Source organism: Aspergillus welwitschiae, assembly GCF_003344945.1.
Source record: "Aspergillus welwitschiae strain CBS 139.54b unplaced genomic scaffold BDQ94scaffold_55, whole genome shotgun sequence".
In the NCBI taxonomy this organism is placed as follows: domain Eukaryota; kingdom Fungi; phylum Ascomycota; class Eurotiomycetes; order Eurotiales; family Aspergillaceae; genus Aspergillus; species Aspergillus welwitschiae.
Window position 1 is genome coordinate 40,219 of NW_020798749.1, and position 14,271 is coordinate 54,489.

Below are 14,271 nucleotides of genomic sequence, written 5' to 3' on the forward strand. Positions count from 1 at the left end.
ACCTCAAGCCACAGCATTATTAAGTTATCCAGACGTGGTACCAAGTTCATGTACCTAACCGTGAGATTCAGCTATAACAAGACCTCGTTACTAAGTTGTCCAAGATATTATAGATTATAATCATATAGTAGACGTGAGAAAAGCGCGCATGCCTTGATGGAGAAGTAAGTAGTACTAAAGTAGTAGTAGTAGCTCGCGACGGATCCAATTGTACCTGGGGTCGCGGAGTTACGGATTACGGACCGGTAATTAGCTACGTTGGTCCGTCCATTTGGCTGCTTAATCAGCTAGCTATCTCCACGTGAAAGTGGATATCGGAGATCGGACGTTGCTTTCCCGTCAAGTCAAAATTCAAGAGGCTAAAAATTACAACAAAGGGGAAAAAAAAAGGGAAGGACTGGAGCGAGTGAACAAGACGACGCAGAGATTGCAGTCTAATCTGGACAGCTAGTCCATCAAAAATTCAAGAGGCTAAAAATTACAACAAAGGGAAAAAAAAAAGGGAAGGACTGGAGCGAGTGAACAAGACGACGCAGAGATTGCAGTCTAATCTGGACAGCTAGTCCATCACAGGGGAGGGAATTCTCCACAGAACTGCCGCTTTATCCTGCTCGGCTCATTAATTCAACAATTCCCTTAATCAACGCTCAGGACATTTTTTTTTGTTTTGAAGCCTTCCCAATATGTCGGCCCATGCAGCAAAAAGAAGGAGGCTGAGCCCTTCACCGGACGATTCCTCGCGTACACAAAATGATAGTGCATATTTGCAGTCGAATCGAAAAAGCTTGACTGATAGCGATGCCCCTAAATCCTCTCGAAAGGCCGACGTTTCTACTCTGCGCACCAACGGGCGAGCAAAGAACGACCGCTCTGCTGAACTTGCGCTCGCCAGCGGCTTTTTTAAATCCACCTTCTTCAAGCTACAGCTGGACGAATTACTGAATGGATCGAGGCCAAACTATGACAAACAAGTCTCGCGACTTCAGGATACACTTCACAAGTTGAAGAGCGTTATCGAATGTCTTCCAGATAGGCCTCCAAAACCAACCTCTGAAGCGGAGAAGGAGCTGCGTGGCGCGCATGGTATTACCGTTCCATTTCCAGAACCTCGCCCGGCCAAGGATACAAAATACACCGTATCATATTCGAAACCAACGAACATCAATGTGGTCGGAAGTCTCGCTTTGAAAACAGGTGCCAAAAGCGATGTACCGTTGACGGTGGACTTGGCAGTCACGATGCCCAGTGCTTTATTTCAGGCAAAGGATTACGTGAACTATCGCTATTTTCACAAGAGGGCATATTACATCGCGAGCCTTGCTGCTGGGATTAGGGAGGCGGAGGGATTGAATCTCACCGTTAAGTTTGGGCTTCAGGATGGTGACAGCCTTCGTCCTGTTATTCTACTGGAGCCTAATGGTACCGAGAAACCGGAGTCCCTGCCTGCAAAGTATCAGATTCGTATAATTACAGCCGTCGAAGACTCCCTGTTCCCAATTTCTCGGACCTTGCCGTCGAGAAACAATATTCGCCAGGGCTCGACGGATGCGCCTGTGTCTCAGGAGTCCACCCCGTTCTACAATGCCACTCTTCGTTCAGAGGCCGCAGTGGCACAGTATCACAAGTTCCTCTACAACGCTGCTCGGAATTGTGAATCATTCAAGGATGCCTGCATCTTGGGCCGGACATGGCTCCGACAGCGGGGACTGAGCTCGTCACCGTATAAGGGCGGATTTGGTGGTTTCGAATGGACAGTGCTTATGGCTCTCCTCTTCGAAGGAGGAGGTCCCAACGGCAAGCCCGTTCTACTTAAATCATACAGTAGCTACCAGCTATTCAAGGCGACCCTACAATTTATTGCAGGAAGGGACCTGACCATTCCGTTGCTATTCTCCGCTACGGATATATCTTTTCCTGATGGCGTCCCAGTTTTGTATGATGGCAAACGGGGGATGAATGTCCTTTATAAGATGGCCCCTTGGTCCTATGCCTTTCTTCGCCGTGAAGCAAACACTACTGTCCGCATGTTGAATGAGTCCCGCGACGACAACTTTGACAAAGTTTTCATTGTCAAGGTGAATGAGCCTCTTCTGAGATTTGATCGCATCGTCAAGCTCCCGGCTCCGGACAGTGCGAACATTCTGCGCAACCTTCGCAGTCAGACTGCGGTATATGACGTGATTGTTAGAGCGCTTGGGGACAGAGCGGATCTCGTACATATTCACGGGGATGCTCTCAAGCCCTGGCCGGTAGACGCAAAACCGCATCGCAAACCGGAAAGCGAAGGTGTCTTCGTGAGTCTAGTTCTTAACACCGACAATGCTGAGCGTGTTGTCGACCATGGCCCGTCTGCAGAACAAAAAGAAGAGGCAGCGTCTTTTAGGTTGTTTTGGGGAGAGAAGGCCGAACTTAGACGTTTTAAGGATGGTACTATCCGAGAGAGCTTGGTATGGACTGATGAGAAGTCATCACCATCTATAGTGTATCAGATCTTGGCGTACATCTTGAGGCGCCATTTCAACTACACGGATGACGACGTCGTATTTATTGGCGATGAATTTGACGACAAGCTTCGCGAAGGCGGCGACGATGTCTTCTCCTACTCGAGTCCCGCTTTTCAAGCGATCACCGATGCCTTCAGTTCAGTGCAAAGATCAATTCAAGACTTGGATGGCGTTCCTCTTACTGTTAGGCATCTAGCACCTGCTAGCCCTAGTCTGCGCTACACTGCCCTCCGACTTCACGGTACTGCAGGGGTTGCATCCAGCCCTGCGGACATCGTTCTTCAGTTTGAGAGCTCGGCCCGGTGGCCAGATGAACTAAAGGCTATCCAGATGACCAAGATCGCCTTTCTCATTAAGATAGGAGACTCTTTGAAGTCGGGTGGGGTTGCTTCCGCCTGTAGAGTTGGGTTGGAGAATGAGTCGACGGGGTTGTTAAATAATTCCTTCTTGGACATCACCCATACATCTGGAATAGTTTTCCGCCTTAGGATTCACCATGAGCGCGAGCAGCTGTTGCTAGAACGTCAACTGAAGGAGAAAGGTGCTAGCCCTCTGGCAAAACAACAAGTGGCTTATGCCTTATCTGCATATAAGCGACTTTTCATCCAAACACCCCGTCTAACGCAGGCAATCCGCACTTTATGTACCCGGTTCCCGTTGTTGTCGCCAACAATTCGCCTCGTCAAATATTGGTTCAATTGCCACCTGCTCGCAGGCCATGTTAATCAGGAGTTGATTGAATTACTCGTTGTTCGGGTCTTTACCCAGTCTTATCCTTGGGACATCCCTTCGAGTGTCATGGCCGGCTTTTTGCGGACGCTTCACGTCCTTGCCCGATGGGATTGGCAACAGGAGCCATTGATGGTCGATTTCGGAGAACTAAACAAGGAGTCAATGGAAACGATTCAGACTCGCTTTTCTGCCTGGCGAAGCATCGACCCGGCCATGAATACCGTCGCATTGTTTGTTGCTTCCGATATTGACACTGATGGCGTAACTTGGACTCAGCATGAGATGCCTCCAAAGGTCGTGGCTGCTCGAATGTGTACTTTGGCTAAGGCGGCCATGAAATTGCTGCGGGAACAGGGCTATGGCCTTGCTGTGTCGGACTTGTTCCATACATCCCTAGCACCCTACGATTTTGTTATCAACATTCGTCCGGGTCTGCTACAGGAACGATTGGCACTCTCTACAAGATTTAAGAATCTAGATTCGCGGAGAACTGCGCGAGCTGCTAAACCTGCAATGGTGTCGTCCTTCGCCCGTGACCTGCAGGCTTGTTACCATCCAAACATGCTTCTCTTCCACGGCGACGAAAGCTGCAGCGTTATCGGCGGTCTCTGGAACCCTCAGATTCTCAAACCGAAGAATTGGACGCTGAAGCTGGCATATTCAACATGCCCCTCAGAACCGAGAGCCGACGAAGAAGTGTCTATGAACTGCCAAGCAGTCCTAAGCGAGATCGCCAGGTTGGGTGCTGATTTGGTGGACAGTATAGAAGTGCATACAGGGGTGGCTTCCGAGAAGTAATTTATGAATAGCTGTTGATGGACCTTTTCATATAAAATCAACCTGTACATTCCAATACCTAGCGCCGTTGCGATGCGATTGCAAATGGGAAAGCCAAAAGTTCATGAGAAAGACAACAAAATGCTGAATCACCCTCGTACACATCCTATTAGTTCCCTCTTATTTCTAGCTCAGGGGCGTGCCATTGGTTTCTCAGTCTTCTCTATCGACTCCTGAGAAGAAAACGAACAGTACTTGTCTTTGATTGCGACAACTTCATAGGTGCCTTCATCGGATGTTTTGATGCTTTTTGTGTGCTCATAAGAGATATCGTGCTTGATGTCGAGTATCTCGGGCTTTCTGCCTCTTCGAGTATTCGAGCTCCGGATATATCTAACGAGTAATTAGTTAAACCATATTGATAGACAAGATAATGAGAGACATACGTAAATTCGAATGGTGGTGTGCCCCAGAATTCAAATTGAAGTTCGGCCTCTCCTCCTTCGTGTATATCAACAACCGAGACTTGGCCCTTGCTGATTCTGACACTCGGCATCTCATGAATTGTCTTTGTTATATTCTTGTGTGCCTTGCATTTTCCACTTGCGCCGTCACCTACAGCGGTGATGGTGAAGACTCCTGGCCGCTCGGCGATCCGACGGAAATTCGTGGTCTTGGAAGTAGCCTTTTTGGATGCACCGTCGAAAGTATAGAAAACGTCAAATGGAGCGTGGCCAGACAATGAGAAAGAAAGGCGTTCGCCGACACAATAATCGGTCTTTGATTCCAGGGGGATGATGGTGGGCACATCCGAAACCGCGACCCTCACCGAAGAAGAGTCGAATTCGGTTTCTTGCTGGCATCCACGTGCATCTCTCACTTTGCGGATACTAACGACATGTTGGCCCAATTCAAGATGGCGTCGTGGAATAGGCAGATTATGCCTGTTGGACTTGATATTTGGGATCGACACAATTTCTGGCTTGGCTTTCGAGTGGTGCTTGATGGAGATTTCGAGGGAAAAGGGCGGCACGCCCTCCAAAGTAATGGGTATCAATTCCTCACCACTTATGTCTTCTTTGCAGAAACCGTAGATACGACCAGGTGAATCAAACCGCGCAGAGGGTAGGGGATTTACCCTTTGCGTCACGACAACCGGCCGGCTGCGAGGGTCATGGTCGTAGAGATGGTCGCCGACTTCTGTGAATTTGTACGTATAGGAACCAGCTTCCGACGTGTCCATTTCCATGGAAACAGCATTAAGGGCTGTCTTCAGACTCTGTAGCCTGACTGACGGTGAACCACGAGATGTCTTGCGCTGCTGCTCGTATTGTATGTCATATGGGGGGTTACCCGACAGCCGAAGCTCGAGACTATCATCTTCGCCTTGACAAACGTCGCGTTTCGTTACGTGGCCATTGGCGCCAACCGGAGAGCCATCCACTGTCGTGATATGAGGACGAGGTATCCAGGACACCTCAAAGATGCTGGCTGACTGGTCTACAGAGCCAGGACAGGAGCTATCAGCAACGTCCACGAGTTCGTACCGCCCTTCTCGAGCGACAGTCAGCACGCTGTTTTCTTGCCAGAGTGTCTTCTCAAGAACAGCGGAATTGGTATCCAAGTTGCGATATCTGACGTTCCATGGCCTCTCCCCACTCAGTCTGACCGGAATGTCAAGCTTGGAGTCCTGCAAAGCCAAGTACTTCCTACTCTTTTCAATCTGGCCGAAGGATGCGTGCGGGGGCTTCGAGCGAGCGTCAATCTTGATAGTGTCCCTGAGAGTCCGCTTGCAGTTCGAACGATCCTTGACGCCCGTCAGCACAATAGCATACTCGCCGCCGCTGACGAGCTTTTCTGTCACAATTGTGGCCATTTCGCTCTCGGAGACCAAGGAATACTTTGTCTTCTTGCCGTTGTGGACGAGCTCGTATTGCAGCGTCCATGGCGCTTCGCCCAAGAAGGCTACGTCTACGGACACTGGCTCCCCAAAGCAAGCCTTGCGCACCTCCTTGTTCCCGAGGAAATGAGCAGAAGCTGGAGGTTTCACATCTTGTTCTAGGACTGGTACTTTGTCCCTGAGAGATTGTGGAGCGTAGACCGTGTCCGCGATGTCCAAGAAGCGGTAACGATAGGCGCCTGCCTCTGAAGGGGTAAAATCCAGCTGAGCACGTAGTCCGTCAATAGTCTGGGACCTTGTCTCCACGCCTTTCGAGTGTTCAACAACATATCGAACCCGGAAAGGTGGCGATCCAGTGAGGTCCAGATCAACGAGTAGACCGACAGGGTTATTGGCGCATTTGTCAAAGATCTTCTCATACCTGATAGCCAGCTCTGGTTCCGGAGGATTGCGCAGGTAACAAGACGAGGGTTCCAGCGTTTCTCCAGAACAATATTGGCTCGAAACCGAGTTCAGGCTGTACCAACCCGGATCCTTGATCTGAGGCTTCTGGTCAAGACTTTTGAATGTGAGTTGACGAACTTTATTAGGCTGTTCACTTGGAAATTCCTGATCGCTATTGCTGAACGAGTATATCAGAGTAAAGGGCCCATCATTGCCGTAACCTTGACCAGAAGGATGGTAGTTTAAGGGAAGGTCAACGCTGTCGCCACGTGCAACCTCTAGGAAGCTCTGGTCATTGCAACCAGTCAATGACAACCGGGGCCTCTCGTGGACCGAAAACTGATGCCACTGTGATAGGGACTTGGTCGAGGATCGATCAAATACATCCAGAAGTGCTGAATAATTTGCGATGTTCCCTGCACCATCATGTACCTCTTCAATGCTGTAGAGCCACTCCCCGCCCACATTCAGTGACTCATTCAACGGAACTTCAATGATTTGGCTTTGAGCCCAGGCGACTTCGGGTTCTCTGAAATTGAAAAGGATGCCAGAGTTTCTCTGACCCAACAATGGCGAGCGCAAATTATCGGGATGTATGTTTTGGAACGAAAATCCTCGGTCAAGTTGGTTCACTTGTCTGCTGTACTTGATCTTCAATGGCGGCGTGCCTTCGACCGCTAGTATCAGGTTTGACAGTTCTCCTCGACATTTATGAGTGTGCGAGTTCTTAACCAGCGCCCGGGGACAAGAGACGACAAGAGCATCAGACGAGCGCATGTGTACATCAAGGTTAGACTCATCTACTACCCTCTGCAGGCGATATATGCCCGGTCGCCGAGTTGAATAGAGAAGATCCCGATGAAGGTCCGAACTCGAGCTTTGGTGCCTTTTCTCTGCCTGCTTCTTCATCTGCTTCAACTGTTTAGACGACAGGACGATCGTTTCATTCGCGCCGGTCTCATAATCTAGACGTAACAACTCGATAAGGATAGGATCTGTTTGATTGATTCGAATTGGCAAATCGATGGCAGTTTTCTGTGCGTCAATGCACAGTGGTACTTGATCCGGGTTTAGAATAGCCGAACTGCATGATCCTGTTAGCGGATTCCAAGAGATGTTATTCGCCACCCTAGGGGCTCTCACCCTTCTGGAAGTATATGAACGATCTGCTTTCCCAAAATAAGAGATGCGTTGTGAATGATATCACCAGGCTTCACACTTCGTTCAGAAATGGATAACTCTCTATCGTAGGCCAACTTGACCATGCCAGCGATCCATGTCCCCACCGGTATCTAATTACGAGTCAGCAAGCTCCACGTTTTACTGCGGCAACGTGGACAAGCATACGGGGATTCGAAACATCAGAAATACATTGCCGACAACGTGAATGATGAAGATTGCAAGCGTAGTGGGAAAAGCCCATTCTAACCACGGGATGCGCAACGCCTGTAGACCGAAGAGAAAGACACCATCGACAGCAGCCCATTTGAGGAATAACCAGGTCGAGTCCAAGTCATCAGATGCCGTCCAAGACTCATATACTCGCCAAGCATTCAGAGCAACATAGAAAGCCGCAATATAAAGTCGCTGCGACGGGGCATCTATAACCCCTACCGGTATGAGTGGTCGATTGGCATCTTGTGCGGGTGTCTTTGTGGGAAACTTCGTCTGCTCCAAATCCCGGGGCTTCGATTTAGATGTGGAATAGCTCAAGTCTCTGATCTTCGGGGTTCTTTGTGGTGTCTGCGGGAAAGCAGACCGAAGTCGAGGAGTACCGTTCATGGCATGCTGCGGTCAATCAAACATCCACAGAGACCTGTAGTAGAAGCACTAGGTGAGCTTTATGTGCTCTGGAGAGAATGCTTTGTGGAATATGGATCGGTTACTCACGAGAGATGCTGAAGCCGGCTGTTGTCTTGGACTCACCAGGGGGAGCGGTTGTTGCTGAGCCGCTCGATGTTGCGAAAGAAAAGAAAGCGCGAGGGAAAAAAAAGAAAACAGGCTAGTTAGTAGGTTGAGCTCGCGCGTATTGAAAGAGAGCTTTGGCACACAAATAACGTAGTCGCGTTGCGAACCTATAATTTTTCTTTTATAAATTGGTAAATGTGTTTGTCAATGTGGATGGAAAGTCCCGAACAATAGATAAGTGGTGAATTACCGGGACCTGGACAAAGTAATAAACGCAAGGGTTTAGCTTTTAGCTGTCGGAAGTGCTCCAGTTTGCAGCTTGGATCCCGTTAATGATGTATGAAGATCACGTGCTTTACGGTGGAAACAGGCCCATTGGATGCTTTCGCTAACTAAACTAGTACTTACTGCTAGTAGAGCGCGCGTCTGTAAACGCGTGTCGCTTATAGCAGATTTAGGTACATGGTATATAAGATATTACTATCCAGGATAGACCTACCTGGGATGCAATGGGAGCCGTGGGTAGATTTCTCGGTAGTCGTTTACAAGGTCACTTCTTCGCATCACGGGACACTCCATATTTACTACATAGATAGGTGCTGCGGGAAGCCGTCAGGTAAGTACTGGTATCCCAGTTACTCCGTGCACGTGGTGTAATACTAGACCACGGAGGGTGCTCCGTGGTAGTCCCCCGGTAATTGTGTTACACAGTGACTCCTCTTCCATTTTCTCTTCTAACAGGTAGGAAGGCAGCTAGTAACACGGCAAACCCTGGCACGCCGGTTCCTCTTAACTTGGCTCAGGAGACTTTCCACGCTTCTTACTACTGCCAGTAAGACTACGGACAATTTCAAGTGATCTCTGTCCCCTCTGTATGGCTTGAGTCGCTAAATGCTCAGCCCTGTGGATCCAGGTTTTGCTTGGTTCCCACCTTGCCTCTTCCACTATCTATAACCCCCGAGCTAGCTAGGGACCTACTACTAGTATCATGACCCATCAGGCCAAACGACGACGGGTTGGAACTCAGCCAAATGCCACTGTAGGCAATGGCATCGAGTGTCTGGACGGCTCATACTCACCAGCATCGAAATTCGATCAGGATGCCTGGAATGGATTCTGTGAGCTGGAATCGGAACCTGTATGACTCTACGACCAATATTTTTTTTTCTTTTGCTTTCCACTGTGTTGAGCGGCGCGATTGATGGTCTCTCTACAGGCTCTTTTCAATGTGATGCTCCGGGATTTCGGCGTAAAGGGGGTCAAAATTCAAGAAGTCGTGTCGCTTGACGAGGAGATGATGACATTTTTGAAGTAAGTGCCATACCACAGTTGCTTCATTGTTTACCAAGCGCTTATACACCCACAGTAAACCCATATATGGTCTGATCTTTCTGTTCCGTTGGCGCGAGGATGATTCAGATAAGCAAGAACCAAGCTGCCCGGAGGGCCTCTGGTTTGCTAACCAGGTCGGCTTCCCTGTCTATAGGTCTAGCCCTGGAGCTTGTCACTGACATTGGTAACCAGACAGCCAGCAATGCTTGCGCTAGTGTGGCACTTCTGAACATCGTCAACAACATTAAAGGTATCGACCTTGGGGAGAATCTACGGAGTTTCAAAGACTTTACCATGCCGTTCACACCCGCACTGAGGGGAGATGCAATAAGTAACTTCGAGTTTGTCAAAAGGATACATAATTCATTCGCGAGGTAATTGCTTCGTTCAGTGGGCAAGCACTTGATTAATCTGGCAGCAGGAAAATGGACATGCTTAGCTCAGACTACCAGCTTAAAGCCGAGGCTACATCCAAGCGAAGTCGCCCAGTCAAGAACAAGCCTGCAGATAATAAAGCAGATGCAAGTTTTCATTTCATTGCCTTCGTCCCTGCCTTGGGTAAAGTTTGGAAGTTCGACGGCTTAGAACGTCAACCTCAGGCGCTTGGTGAGTCAGTCAATGATATTACGGTAAGTATCTGTCGCTGACTGGACCGGATCCGTAGGCTCTTGCGCATCAGACGAAGATTGGCTGAGCCTGGTAAAGCCTGATATTCGTACCAGAATGGAGGCATATGAAGAAGATCAAATAGAGTTCTCCATTCTGAGTGTTGCTAGAGATCCGCTCCCTGAGCTTGTCGATCAATTAGCTACCAACGTAAAGAGCCTAGAGATTATTCAAGAGCGCTTGAGCTCGATTCACGAGAGCTCAATTGACCTTGAATCGACTCTGGCGGATTCAGTAAGCGAAAATACCATCCTGGGGCCGGACGAAAGCTATACGTTGACAAGGGAAACCATTGACCAAGTGACTGTCCATAAAACTCAAGAGAGAGAATACCAGACATGCTCAGTGGAAGAACTTGTTCATCACCGGCAGAGGCTGGGTCATGCTCAGCAGGACCTACGAGCAGCAATCCGAGAAGAGCAACAGTCTCAGCAGGTGGATGAGGACTATGCGGAAGGACGAAGATATGATTATGGCCCGGCCATTCGAACGTGGTTACGTTTTCTAGCACGAAAAAGGCTGATAGAGGACTTGTTGTGAAGACTCCATCAAAATGATCGTGTCGTTTTCGTTTGCCTTGTCGCCATTCTCCAGAGAGGGGGTTTGAAAGGGGGTGGGGAGAGAATAATGTTTGTCTGTTGTACGTAGAGCGTGCACTAGGAGCACTTCACCGGGAATGACCACATTAGCGTTGAATGGGCACAACATAGCATTTTTCGACAGACGATCGTTGCTGTCCGGTGACTCTTATTACTCGGTCATCGAAACCATGGAGGCTGTGGGAGATGTCATGATATGAGGTAAAACATAGAAAGCGGATGGAATGCCCATATGGACGGACAACTTGGGCTTGGTATATTGCAGATAGATAAGACGCGAGGATGGATTTAGCTTAGAGCATGCAGTAGGAATCAAGTGTAAGTATCATGTGTGTAGTGAGCGCGTAATGAACGAATGGAAAAGACTAAAGTAGTACTAGTAGTTTACTACTAACTGCCCAAGTGTACGGAGTACTGTTAACTTAGTAAGTAGTGAAGTCCAAGGATGGCCGGGCAAGGAGCCTCGTGATGTGCCGATTGGACGGCAGCTCATTGTCGGTCTTTTTTCTCCCTGCCTCCGCCGCCTCTCCTCCTACAGTAGTACTACTTAGGTTTCCATCTACTAGGTCGGGCCTTTCCCCTTGCCTCTGCCATGAAGAGAGAAAAGCGCCTCGGACATGCACAAATAATACTATGATTGATCCTTCCCTCCGGGCCTGTGGTAACAAAATACCGAACTAATGTCCGCAGCCTTCCATCTTCTCAGCAGGATGTGCAATTACTACTACTGAGAATACGTACGGAGTAGTAAATACTAAGTTTAGCTGAGCGGCCTTTAACAGTACTACTTCCTTCACCCTGTCCATCCCCCCTTTTTTCCTTTATGCTTCTTCGCGTCCCCTTTATCTACATGAATCAGTGGGTAACCCCCCACCCCGAATGATTCAGGAGTACAGGCAAGACCCAACTCCTGCCAGTGCCAGAGCCAGTGCCATTGTCATTGACACTTTATCATCTGCAGGCTGGCCTGCGTGACTACTAGTATTGTCTTGATCTCTTCTTTATCTTACTCGCTTTTGCTTTCTTAGTCAATCCGTTTTGGTCTCTCCTCTCCCAACCAATTGCGTGTGTCGGTGACAGTGACGTAGAAAGACCGAGAGGGACGTCACCGCCTGGAAGTCAGTGCACGCGCCCGCCGCATTAATTATTCTTCTTATTATCGTTTCCCCAGCACTTTTCGGCACTTTTTGCCTTGCTGTTGCTGCTGTCTCTGGCTGGTCCTCATCTACTTGCTTATTCCCGTGCTTGTGCTCGCCGTGCAAGCCTCTTTCTATCAGTTAAGTCCTGTGATCGTCTGGGTGTCTGCCCGGTGCACACCGCAGATCTCGCTCCGACACTCACCATCGACCCTTTTCGCCACAAGCGACGCAAAGAACATCAACTCCCTTTTGCCTGTCAGATTCGCTATACTATCACCAGACGCATAGAGTGCCATCATGTCTTCCACTTCAGTCCAAGAAATCCCTGAGAAGGCACCTGATGATTCTTCCAAGCTGAAGACTTTCTTGTCCATCCTCCGCAAGTACGTGGGACTTTGACATGGGCTACACCGTTGCTCACTGCCCGGTACCTCTCACCGGTAGTTTGTGCTGATAGGTCTGGGTGGTCTTGCCAGGTTCGTTGGAGTGGCCGACATCGCGTCTGTTCGTTTCTCGTTGCCAGCGCATCTTCTAGAACCCACGCCAAATCTGGGTAAGCTGTCTCCTGTGCTATCTATCGCACATGAATCATCTCCCGTCAGCGGACTGCTAATATAGATTTGCTTGCCCAATCAGAATATTGGAATTACCTAGACAGACCGGAGGCCTTCGCAAGGTCAGCAAGATAGCCTATTCATAATTAGGGCTTGGTGTTCTCTGACATGGTTGTCACAGCATTGGTCAATCGGAAGATCCGCTGGGACGCACGCTGGAGGTTCTGAGATTCTGGTTTACCAAGGACTTGGTATAATGCCCCCAATCAGTCTGCATCGTCAATCAGTGGCAGTTCATTGACCAGATCGCAGAAATACATCAAAGGCAAACCATGCAAGCCGTACAATTCTACATTGGGGGAATTTTTCAGAGTAGGTTTGAGGCGGAGACCTTGTGGCGTAAGTTGATGGTATATTCTGACTTGCCTGGAACTAGTGCACCTGGGAAGTAGATCAGACGCTCCCAGAAGTCTCGCCGACTCCAAAAGCTTTCTCCAACGCAAAGGACAGCAGCACAGATCCCGTCAAGATTTGCTACTTAACTGAACAAACATCTCACCACCCTCCGGTTTCTGCCTTTTTTATAGACTGCCCGGATACGGGGGTCTCTGCGCGTGGTTTTGACCAGATCAGTGCCAAGTTCACAGGCACCAGCATCCGGGTCGCTCCTGGCCAGCACAACCTGGGAATCTTCGTCAACTTGAAAAACAGAGATAATGAGGAATACCACTTGACCCATCCTGCAGCACACCTTGGTGGTCTCCTCAGAGGCGCTTTGGCGATCTCTGTCTCAGACACTTGTTACATTACTTGCGCCAAGACGCGCATCAAAGTCATTTTACAGTACTTGGAGGAGGGCTGGATTGGTCGAGCGCAGAATAAGGTTGAGGGTGTGATCTTTCGATACGATCCGGATAAGGATGTCACCACGAGAATCAAAGATGTACCCGAAGGCGATGTTCTTGCCCGGATCAGCGGTTCTTGGCATGGGCAAGTTTTCTACACGTTGGCCGGTACAAACGAACCTCGGCTTTTGATCGATGTCACACCCCTCTTCCCAGTCGCGAAGACGCTGCCTCCGGAAGAGAGTCAACTATCCAACGAATCCCGCAAATTTTGGTCTTCGGTTACCGAAGCTATCGTCGACAAAAAGTACGGCCAGGCTACCAAGCTCAAACAAGACATCGAAGAGCGACAACGGCAAAAGGCCGCAGAGCGTCAGAACAAGAACGAAACGTGGCAGCCTCGTTTCTTCACCGGCGCTGTCACGCCTTTGGGAAGACCTGAGCTAACAGATGAAGGGCTGAAGGTACTCGATGGGCTACGCAGCGGTGATTATAGGTTGGACGAGAGTCTTACAAAGGGTGCATAGAGGCGTTATTTCTATAGGTCCAATTGTATATGGACGCGATCACTTGAATCTGGCGTATGCGAAGAAACTGTTTTGGCGACATATAGTTAGAGGTTTTCGTTTGTTCGGTCTTCTTAAACTTCTTTTGGTTGCCTCGGGATTACACTTTTGTCTGCTGTGCCTATAGGAAGAAGCATTTGATGATTCTAGATCTCTTTTATCCAGTGGCGGGGCCAACACGTTAATACAAGCTATCGTAAAAAACGTCCTACAACTGCTAGGATAGAATAATGGCTGCTCTGGGGGACTTTTCTTTTCTTGGCCTGCTATTCCACCCAACATGCGGCCTACCAGGATATCCCGGA

At 49.1% G+C, this 14,271-nt stretch overlaps 4 protein-coding genes across 4 annotated transcripts; 3 read left to right on the forward strand and 1 right to left on the reverse strand.

Moving 5' to 3' along the window:
- Positions 1-567: 567 nt before the first annotated feature.
- Positions 568-4,119, forward strand: BDQ94DRAFT_111350 (rRNA-processing protein UTP22). The gene has a single exon (XM_026763568.1). It carries the CDS (start codon positions 684-686, stop codon positions 4,032-4,034), a length of 3,351 nt encoding a protein of 1,116 aa, XP_026620654.1. The 5' UTR covers positions 568-683; the 3' UTR covers positions 4,035-4,119.
- On the reverse strand, positions 3,914-8,516 carry BDQ94DRAFT_111343 (putative nuclear envelope pore membrane protein). The gene is made up of 5 exons (XM_026763567.1): positions 8,248-8,516; positions 7,705-8,173; positions 7,501-7,649; positions 4,460-7,441; positions 3,914-4,406 (listed from the first exon to the last, which is right to left on the reverse strand). The coding sequence occupies exons 2-5, from the start codon at positions 8,137-8,139 to the stop codon at positions 4,205-4,207; spliced, it is 3,768 nt and encodes a 1,255-aa protein (XP_026620655.1). The 5' UTR covers positions 8,140-8,173; positions 8,248-8,516; the 3' UTR covers positions 3,914-4,204.
- A 478-nt stretch (positions 8,517-8,994) lies between these two features.
- Positions 8,995-11,265, forward strand: BDQ94DRAFT_153541 (ubiquitin C-terminal hydrolase 37). The gene is made up of 6 exons (XM_026768154.1): positions 8,995-9,403; positions 9,482-9,576; positions 9,632-9,731; positions 9,790-9,971; positions 10,019-10,203; positions 10,262-11,265. The coding sequence occupies exons 1-6, from the start codon at positions 9,254-9,256 to the stop codon at positions 10,801-10,803; spliced, it is 1,254 nt and encodes a 417-aa protein (XP_026620656.1). The 5' UTR covers positions 8,995-9,253; the 3' UTR covers positions 10,804-11,265.
- A 733-nt stretch (positions 11,266-11,998) lies between these two features.
- On the forward strand, positions 11,999-13,947 carry BDQ94DRAFT_111388 (putative oxysterol binding protein (Orp8)). The gene is made up of 6 exons (XM_026763570.1): positions 11,999-12,384; positions 12,478-12,554; positions 12,638-12,677; positions 12,737-12,806; positions 12,868-12,927; positions 12,992-13,947. The coding sequence occupies exons 1-6, from the start codon at positions 12,299-12,301 to the stop codon at positions 13,925-13,927; spliced, it is 1,269 nt and encodes a 422-aa protein (XP_026620657.1). The 5' UTR covers positions 11,999-12,298; the 3' UTR covers positions 13,928-13,947.
- Positions 13,948-14,271: the final 324 nt, after the last annotated feature.

Coding starts and splice junctions, on each gene's coding strand:
- BDQ94DRAFT_111350 (XM_026763568.1), top strand. CDS start 684: ATGTCGGCCCATGCAGCAAAAAGAAGGAGGCTGAGCCCTTCACCGGAC.
- BDQ94DRAFT_111343 (XM_026763567.1), bottom strand. CDS start 8,139: ATGAACGGTACTCCTCGACTTCGGTCTGCTTTCCCGCAGACACCACAA. Junction 7,650..7,704: donor TTCTGATGTTTCGAATCCCC/GTATGCTTGTCC, acceptor ACTCGTAATTAG/ATACCGGTGGGGACATGGAT. Junction 7,442..7,500: donor GTTCATATACTTCCAGAAGG/GTGAGAGCCCCT, acceptor AGGATCATGCAG/TTCGGCTATTCTAAACCCGG.
- BDQ94DRAFT_153541 (XM_026768154.1), top strand. CDS start 9,254: ATGACCCATCAGGCCAAACGACGACGGGTTGGAACTCAGCCAAATGCC. Junction 9,732..9,789: donor GCCTCTGGTTTGCTAACCAG/GTCGGCTTCCCT, acceptor ATTGGTAACCAG/ACAGCCAGCAATGCTTGCGC. Junction 9,972..10,018: donor ATACATAATTCATTCGCGAG/GTAATTGCTTCG, acceptor ATCTGGCAGCAG/GAAAATGGACATGCTTAGCT.
- BDQ94DRAFT_111388 (XM_026763570.1), top strand. CDS start 12,299: ATGTCTTCCACTTCAGTCCAAGAAATCCCTGAGAAGGCACCTGATGAT. Junction 12,385..12,477: donor TTCTTGTCCATCCTCCGCAA/GTACGTGGGACT, acceptor TGGTCTTGCCAG/GTTCGTTGGAGTGGCCGACA. Junction 12,928..12,991: donor CATTGGGGGAATTTTTCAGA/GTAGGTTTGAGG, acceptor GCCTGGAACTAG/TGCACCTGGGAAGTAGATCA.